We start from the raw sequence: 10,000 nt of genomic DNA, 5'->3' as shown, positions 1-10,000 counted from the left end.
TCACCCAGCTGGAGGTAAGACAGGTGGAGCTGGAACAGCAGGTGATTACACTTCAGTCAGCGCAGACCCAGACAACAGTCCAGCACAACAACAGCCCCTTAACCAGACCCGGAGAGCTGGAGGTGGACAGAGACATATCTGCACTTTGGACAGTGGTGAGACAAATACAACAGGAGAAAGAGGAGCAGAACAGAGCACTAGAGGAGAGTATCAGACTGCTGGTGGAGGAGAGGTTGAGGGGGATGGAGGAGAAGTTGATGGGGACGGCGTGTGACAGAGAACAACCCACTAGAGAGGTGGCCACCCCCACAGAGAAGCCAGCAGAACAGCCCACTTCAGCACCCAACAAAAGTCTCGACACCACAGCAGAACAGTCCACACCAGACCCTGAACATAGAGTCGACACCACAGCAGAACAGTCCACACCAGACCCTGACCATAGAGTCGAAATCACAGCAGAACAGACAAATGAAGAACCCCAAGCCCAGAGGCTCTCACCCCCTCTGAGCACCCCCCCTGTCAGCCACCCTGATAGCCCTTTTGACAACCCCCCCACACCCACTGAGGACAAACACAAGACACAGATTGTACTACTTATGGACTCAAATGGGAAATATATAGAAGAAAAAAAACTTTTTCCCAAACACAGTGTGTCTAAACTCTGGTGTCCAAACACCCAGCGTGCCCTCGACCTTCTGTCTGAGGCCAAACTAGGCTCACCCAGCCACATAATAATACACACAGGCACAAACGACCTGAGAGCACTGCAGGAAAGAGTGGCCACAGCACTGAAGAGAGTGATTGAAAAAGCTTCTTCTACTTTCCCCAACGCACAAGTGGTTATCTCCACCCTGCTACCACGAAAAGACTTCCACCCTGCCACAATACAGCGGGTAAATGCAAGTATTTCCCGTGACTGTGCCTCAAAACCAAACGTTTTCCTGGCCCACCACTCCACCCTGGACTTGAACAGCCTCTATGACCAGGTCCACCTCTACAAGGCAGCAGTGCCCACCTTTGCCCGAACTCTAAAGGACATCGCTCTCAAACGTATCCCCAACACTTCACACAGGAGCAACAGATCAATAGACACCCCATCCAGACCAGCGAGACACCCTCCCAGATCTGCAGGACCCCCCCCTGGACCTACACATAGAGGACCCACGCCAAGAGGAATTACATCCAGACCACAGTACACCCAGACACATCCACACCCCCACCCCAACCAATCAACACCCCCCCACGTCAACCATGCCCACACCCCATTTAGGCCCACCCAGGTCAGACCTATGCCACTCCTGCCCACCCCATGCACCCCACCCCCGCAAAGAGGGCCTCAACATGGAAGCCACACATACGCCCAGGTAGTGAGCGGGCAAACAGTCCCAACCCCCACTCTCACACTCGCCGAAGCCAATGGCATGTACCAGATGCTCAGCAGGCTCTGCTCACACTTACTGGCCTGAGGCCAAACCACGACCAACAACATTGGACACTCTATGGAACAAAAAGCCTTCACTATATTATCATGGAATATCCAAGGCCTGAGGTCATCTGCCTTTGGCCTAAAGAGCAGAAACCCGGACTTCACCAAAGAAATCGGTAATACAGACATTGTCATCCTGCAAGAAACCTGGTATAGAGGAGACGGACCCACTGGTTGCCCTCTAGGTTACAGAGAGCTGGTAGTCCCATCCACCAAACTACCAGGTGTGAAACAGGGAAGGGACTCAGGGGGTATGCTAATTTGGTATAGAGCAGACCTAACTCACTCCATTAAATTAATCAAAACAGGAACATTTTACATTTGGCTAGAAATTCAAAAGGAAATTATCCTAACAGAGAAAAATGTCCTCCTGTGTGCTACCTATATCCCCCCACTAGAATCCCCATATTTTAATGAAGACAGCTTCTCCATCCTGGAGGGGGAAATCAATCATTTCCAGGCCCAGGGACATGTACTAGTCTGTGGCGACCTAAATGCCAGAACCGGACAAGAACCTGACACCCTAAGCACACAGGGGGACAAACACCTGCCTGGAGGTGACAGCATTCCCTCCCACATATGCCCCCCTAGGCACAACTATGACAACATAACCAACAAAAACGGGTCACAACTCCTGCAGCTCTGTCGCACGCTGGGTATGTACATAGTCAACGGTAGGCTTCGAGGGGACTCCTATGGTAGGTACACCTATAGCTCATCTCTTGGCAGTAGTACTGTAGACTACTTTATCACCGACCTCAACCCAGAGTCTCTCAGAGCGTTCACAGTCAGCCCACTGACACCCCTATCAGACCACAGCAAAATCACAGTCTACTTAAACAGAGCAATAATCAATCATGAGGCATCAAAGCCAAAGGAACTGAGTAACATTAAGAAATGCTATAGATGGAAGGAATGCAGTTTGGAAACCTACCAAAAAACAATTAGGCAACAACAAATTCAATCCCTTTTAGACAATTTCCTGGGTAAAACGTTCCGCTGTAATAGTGAAGGTGTAAACTTGGCAGTAGAAAATCTTAACAGTATATTTGACCTCTCAGCTTCCCTATCAAATCTAAAAATCTCAAATAGAAAACCGAAGAAAATTAACAATAATGACAAATGGTTTGATGAAGAATGCAAAAATCTAAGAAAGAAATTGAGAAACCTGTCCAACCAAAAACATAGAGACCCGGAAAACCTGAGTCTACGCCTTCACTATGGTGAATCACTAAAACAATACAGAAATACACTACGGAAAAAGAAGGAACAGCATGTCAGAAATCAGCTCAATGCAATTGAAGAATCCATAGACTCTAACCACTTCTGGGAAAATTGGAAAACACTAAACAAACAACAACAAGAAGAATTATCTATCCAAAATGGAGATGTATGGGTAAACCACTTCTCCAATCTTTTTGGCTCTATAACAAAGAATAAAGAGCAAAAACATATACATGATCAAATACAGATCTTAGAATCATCTATTAAAGACTACCAGAACCCACTGGATTATCCAATTACATTGAATGAGTTACAGGACAAAATAAAAACCCTCCAACCCAAAAAGGCCTGTGGTGTTGATGGTATCCTCAATGAAATGATCAAATATACAGACAACAAATTCCAATTGGCTATACTAAAACTCTTTAACATCATACTTAGCTCTGGCATCTTCCCCAATATTTGGAACCAAGGACTGATCACCCCAATCCACAAAAGTGGAGACAAATTTGACCCCAATAACTACCGTGGAATATGTGTCAACAGTAACCTTGGGAAAATCCTCTGCATTATTATTAACAGCAGACTCGTACATTTCCTCAATGAAAACAATGTACTGAGCAAATGTCAAATTGGCTTTTTACCAAATTACCGTACAACAGACCATGTATTCACCCTGCACACCCTAATTGACAACCAAACAAACCAAAACAAAGGCAAAGTCTTCTCATGCTTTGTTGATTTCAAAAAAGCCTTCGACTCAATCTGGCATGAGGGTCTGCTATACAAACTGATGGAAAGTGGTGTTGGGGGTAAAACATACGACATTATAAAATCCATGTACACAAACAACAAGTGTGCGGTTAAAATTGGCAAAAAACACACACATTTCTTCACACAGGGTCGTGGGGTTAGACAGGGATGCAGTTTAAGCCCCACCCTCTTCAACATATATATCAACGAATTGGCGCGGGCACTAGAAAAGTCTGCAGCACCCGGCCTCCCCCTGCTAGAATCCGAAGTCAAATGTCTGCTGTTTGCCGATGATCTGGTGCTTCTGTCACCAACCAAGGAGGGCCTACAGCAGCACCTAGATCTTATGCACAGATTCTGTCAGACCTGGGCCCTGACAGTAAATCTCAGTAAGACCAAAATAATGGTGTTCCAAAAAAGGTCCAGTCACCAGGACCACAAATACAAATTCAATCTAGACACTGTTGCCCTAGAGCACACAAAAAACTATACATACCTTGGCCTAAACATCAGCGCCACAGGTAACTTCCACAAAGCTGTGAACGATCTGAGAGACAAGGCAAGAAGGGCATTCTATGCCATCAAAAGAAACATAAATTTCAACATACCAATTAGGATTTGGCTAAAAATACTTGAATCAGTCATAGAGCCCATTGCCCTTTATGGTTGTGAGGTCTGGGGTCCGCTCACCAACCAAGACTTCACAAAATGGGACAAACACCAAATTGAGACTCTGCACGCAGAATTCTGCAAAAATATCCTCCGTGTACAACGTAGAACACCAAATAATGCATGCAGAGCAGAATTAGGCCGATACCCACTAATTATCAAAATCCAGAAAAGAGCCGTTAAATTCTACAACCACCTAAAAGGAAGTGATTCACAAACCTTCCATAACAAAGCCATCACCTACAGAGAGATGAACCTGGAGAAGAGTCCCCTAAGCAAGCTGGTCCTGGGGCTCTGTTCACAAACACAAACACACCCTACAGAGCCCCAGGACAACAGCACAATTAGACCCAACCAAATCATGAGAAAACAAAAAGATAATTACTTGACACATTGGAAAGAATTAACAAAAAAACAGAGCAAACTAGAATGCTATTTGGCCCTAAACAGAGAGTACACAGCGGCAGAATACCTGACCACTGTGACTGACCCAAAATTAAGGAAAGCTTTGACTATGTACAGACTCAGTGAGCATAGCCTTGCTATTGAGAAAGGCCGCCGTAGGCAGACATGGCTCTCAAGAGAAGACAGGCTATGTGCTCACTGCCCACAAAATGAGGTGGAAACTGAGCTGCACTTCCTAACCTCCTGCCCAATGTATGACCATATTAGAGAGACATATTTCCCTCAGATTACACAGATCCACAAAGAATTCGAAAACAAATCCAAATTTGAAAAACTCCCATATCTACTGGGTGAAATTCCACAGTGTGCCATCACAGCAGCAAGATTTGTGACCTGTTGCCACGAGAAAAGGGCAACCAGTGAAGAACACACACCATTGTAAATACAACCCATATTTATGCTTATTTATTTTATCTTGTGTCCTTTAACCATTTGTACATTGTTAAAACACTGTATATATATATATAATATGACATTTGTAATGTCTTTACTGTTTTGAAACCTCTGTATGTGTAATGTTTACTGTTAATTTTTGTTGTTTTTCACTTTATATTTTCACTTTGTATGTTGTCTACCTCACTTGCTTTGGCAATGTTAACACATGTTTCCCATGCCAATAAAGCCCTTGAATTGAATTGAATTGAGTGAGAGAGAGAGGAAGAGAGAGAGAGAGAGAGAGACTGATAGAGAGACAGCGCGCGAGAGAGAGAGAGAGAGAGAGAGAGAGAGAGAGAGAGAGAGAGAGAGAGAGGGAGAGAGAGACGGGGAGAGAGAGACGGGGAGAGAGAGGTATGGGGTCCACTCACCAACCAAGAATTCACAAAATTGGACAAACACCAAATTGAGACTCTGCACACAGAATTCTGCTAAAAGTATCCTCTGTGTACGATGTAAAACACAAAATAATGTCTCATCAAATTATCAAAATCCAGAAAAGAGACGTTAAATTCTACAACCACCTAAAAGGAAGCGATTCCCAAACCTTCCATAACAAAGCCATCACCTACAGAGAGATGAACCTGGAGAAGAGTCCCCTAAGCAAGCTGGTCCTGGGGCTCTGTTCGCAAACACAAACAGACCCCACAGAGCCCCAGGACAGCAGCACAATTAGACCCAACCAAAAATAATTAACCAAAAAACAGAGCAAACTAGAATGCTATTTGGCCCTAAACAGAGAGTACACAGTGGCAGAATACCTGACCACTGTGACTGACCCAAATTTAAGGAAAGCTTTGACTATGTACAGACTCAGTGAGCATAGCCTTGCTATTGAGAAAGGCTGCCGTAGACAGACCTGGCTCTCAAGAGAAGACAGGCTATGTGCTCACTGCCCACAAAATGAGGTGGAAACCGAGCTGCACTTCCTAACCTCCTGCCCAATGTATGACCATATTAGAGAGACATATTTCCCTCAGATTACACAGATCCACAAAGAATTTGAAAACAAACCCAAACCCATATCTACTGGGTGAAATACCACAGTGTGACATCACAGCAGCAAGATTTGTGGCCTGCTGCCACATGAAAAGGGCAAGCAGTGAAAAACAAACACCATTGTAAATACTACCTGTATTTATGTTTATTTATTTTCCCTTTTATACTTAAACTATTTGCACATCGTTACAACACTGTATATAGACATAATATGACATTTGAAATGTCTTTATTCTTTTGGAGAGAGAAATAGAGGGGAGAGTAGAGCAGAGGAATAAAGAGTAGGAACAGAAGAACAGAGACGAGGAGGAGGAGGAAGAGGAGGAGGAAGACAAGGGCCAACATTAAACAGTTCTGTGTTTCCCTGTGTGTGTGGAATGCAAGTACTTGTCATGTGTGCACCCTCTCCGGCCTCTAGGTCACCAGGCTGCTCATTATGGTGCACACCTGTCACCATCGTTACGTGCACCTGTGCGTCATCACTCACCTGGCCTCCATCACCTTCCTGATTACCTTCCCTATATCTGTCACTCCCTTTGGTTCTTTCCCCAGGCGTTATGGTTTCTGCTCCAGTGTTTAGTGTCTGTGTTGTTCCTGTTTCTTGTTGTGTTTAATGTTGGGTTTATTTGTTAAAACACTCACTTCCTGAAGTTGCTTCCCGCCTCTCAGCACACATTGTTATAGTCCTACACTGTGTGATTGTTGTAAACCCCCATATTGGTGTATTTCAGGGGCAGCCAGCTAGATTCAGCCCGGAATATCATTCTGATAATTTATGCAAATTTATACACTGCAAATTGACCACAAGCCCAAAAAGAGGTTGTTTTTGAAAATAACAATCATTTCATATCTTGATTATATTGAGACACCGTCACATCTGTCTCTTTTATACCTGGTGGGAATACTTGGGGACAGATTCCCTAAATACATAGATTATTTTATACCTGGTGGGAATACTTGGGGACAGATTCCCTAAATACATAGATTATTTTATACCTGGTGGGAATACTTGGGGACAGATTCCCTAAATACATAGATTATTTTATACCTGGTGGGAATACTTGGGGACAGATTCCCTAAATACATAGATTATTTTATACCTGGTGGGAATACTTGGGGACAGATTCCCTAAATACATAGATTATTTTATACCTGGTGGGAATACTTGGGGACAGATTCCCTAAATACATAGATTATTTTATACCTGGTGGGAATACTTGGGAACAGAGTCCCTAAATACATAGATTATTTTATACCTGGTGGGAATACTTGGGAACAGATTCCCTAAATACATAGATTATTTTATACCTGGTGGGAATACTTGGGAACAGACTTCCTAAATACATAGATTATTTTATACCTGGTGGGAATACTTGGGGACAGATTCCCTAAATACATAGATTATTTTATACCTGGTGGGAATACTTGGGAACAGATTCCCTAAATACATAGATTATTTTATACCTGGTGGGAATACTTGGGGACAGATTCCCTAAATACATAGATTATTTTATACCTGGTGGGAATACGTGGGAACAGATTCCCTAAATACATAGATTATTTTATACCTGGTGGGAATACTTGGGGACAGATTCCCTAAATACATAGATTATTTTATACCTGGTGGGAATACTTGGGAACAGATTCCCTAAATACATAGATTATTTTATACCTGGTGGGAATACTTGGGGACAGATTCCCTAAATACATAGATTATTTTATACCTGGTGGGAATACTTGGGAACAGACTTCCTAAATACATAGATTATTTTATACCTGGTGGGAATACTTGGGGACAGATTCCCTAAATACATAGATTATTTTATACCTGGTGGGAATACGTGGGAACAGATTCCCTAAATACATAGATTATTTTAGACCTGGTGGGACTACTTGGGAACAGATTCCCTAAATACATAGATTATTTTAGACCTGGTGGGACTACTTGGGAACAGATTCCCTAAATACATAGATTATTTTATACCTGGTGGGAATACTTGGGAACAGATTCCCTAAATACATAGATTATTTTATACCTGGTGGGAATACTTGGGAACAGAGTCCCTAAATACATAGATTATTTTATACCTGGTGGGAATACTTGGTAACAGACTCCCTAAATACATAGATTATTTTATACCTGGTGGGAATACCTGGGAACAGACTTCCTAAATACATAGATTATTTTATACCTGGTGGGAATACGTGGGAACAGACTTCCTAAATACATAGATTATTTTATACCTGGTGGGAATACTTGGGAACAGATTCCCTAAATACATAGATTATTTTATACCTGGTGGGAATACGTGGGAACAGACTTCCTAAATACATAGATTATTTTATACCTGGTGATTTTACGCTCCTTTTTGACGCAAAACTGAAATGATAAAATAATAATAATAAAATGTACTATAAGGTAATTAATGAGTTGATTTCTGACTGTTACCTGTACAGTGATCTCCCACCGATGGTTGCCAGATTGGAGAAGACACCGAGGTCTGTCATGTTCTCTGGCCAGGACTGGATATTGAGGAACCCTAGAGGAGAAATGGCAACCCACAGACAAACACACACTGATTATAACAACTCATTATAAGTTCAATGTCTTTATGTGCTTCTGATGCCGCATGAATGAAGATGACCAAAAGACTAGACTGTCTAGTACAGATGGATGATCTTAATTTGATCACTCTTTTGTTGCTGAGAATTTTCATGCACGGCAGGAAATGCAAAATTGTAGTGTATTCAAGGTTCAAAAAGGATTTTAAAGTTTGTGATTTCCACTTGAAAATGTCAGAATTTATCTGCCCTAACAATAAATGTATCAACTCCTACAAAAAATGTCCATTCATTATAATCTACATAATCATTTACATTTCCTGTTGCCTGCTGTAGCAAACTGGCTCAAATTAAGATCTTACATGTGTAGAACTTTGAAAAGTTTATCAGTGATGAGAAAAACTGAATCTGAATGGGAGCATAACAACTCTGTCTTTATTACCCCACAGAGAAGAACTGAATGTTCTCCTATTTGATGAAGGAGGTATTTAGAGGGGGAAGATACACTTTCATTGCTTTTATGTGCTTCTTACAAGGATCCCATTTCTTTAAAGGAAATGTATTGGGTAAAGACAATATCCAACTGATTAGCTGAATGAGTTTAACATCACTGGGCATAATACGACTGTTGCATTTGCCTTAATGATAGATAATATTGTGCGTGTGTGTGTGTGTGTGTGTGTGTGTGTGTGTGTGTGTGTGTGTGTGTGGGTGTGGGTGTGTGTGTGTGCATTTGTGTGCCCATTGAAGTGGACAGTATAGGCCCTGCCTTGGAGAGATATTGGTCGTTGCTCTTCCTTATTGCCCTGGTTTTCATTATGAAAATGAAGTTTCACTCCATTAGCTATTTGGCTCAACCGCGAGTCGCAGGGTTTAATATGACAAAAGGTTTTACAGACGAGGTATAGCTCATCCCTTTATACAAGTCCTAATGGGCATTATCAGAAGAATAAATACACACACACCCCACACGTACAGTACACGTACACACACACACACACACACACACACACACACACACACACACACACACACACACACACACACACACACACACACACACACACACACACACACACACACACACACACACACCGAGTCAATACATTCCTTCTCTCACTCTAATCCTCACTCTCATATGTTTCCTCCCATGTCTCCCAGCAGCAGCTGAGTGTGTGTGTGTGTGTGTGTGTGTGTGTGTGTATGTGTGTGTGTGTGTGTGTGTGTGTGTGTGTGTGTGTGTGTGTGTGTGTGTGTGTGTGTGTGTGTGTGTGTGTGTGTGTGTGTGTGTGTGTGTGTCACCTGTGATCTCTCTCACTGTGCGGAACACGTTGAGCCGCTCCGGGTCCAAGGCCCCTATACCATGGTACATATCCCTATGGCCCATCAGAGAGAACAGGAGAGAGA

At 42.8% G+C, this 10,000-nt stretch overlaps 1 protein-coding gene across 1 annotated transcript in view; it reads right to left on the bottom strand.

Moving 5' to 3' along the window:
- LOC110515808 (receptor tyrosine-protein kinase erbB-4) overlaps positions 1-10,000 on the bottom strand; it is a 478,553-nt gene that overhangs the window by 95,976 nt on the left and 372,577 nt on the right. Inside the window, 2 exon segments of the mRNA XM_090239673.1 lie at positions 8,481-8,571; positions 9,896-9,969. Of these exon segments, the coding sequence (XP_090095799.1) occupies positions 8,481-8,571; positions 9,896-9,969 (165 nt within the window).

This window comes from Oncorhynchus mykiss, chromosome 7 (assembly GCF_057628025.1).
Source record: "Oncorhynchus mykiss isolate SJ-2025 chromosome 7, ASM5762802v1, whole genome shotgun sequence".
NCBI lineage: Eukaryota > Metazoa > Chordata > Actinopteri > Salmoniformes > Salmonidae > Oncorhynchus > Oncorhynchus mykiss.
This window is presented reverse-complemented; position numbering and strand designations above follow the sequence as displayed.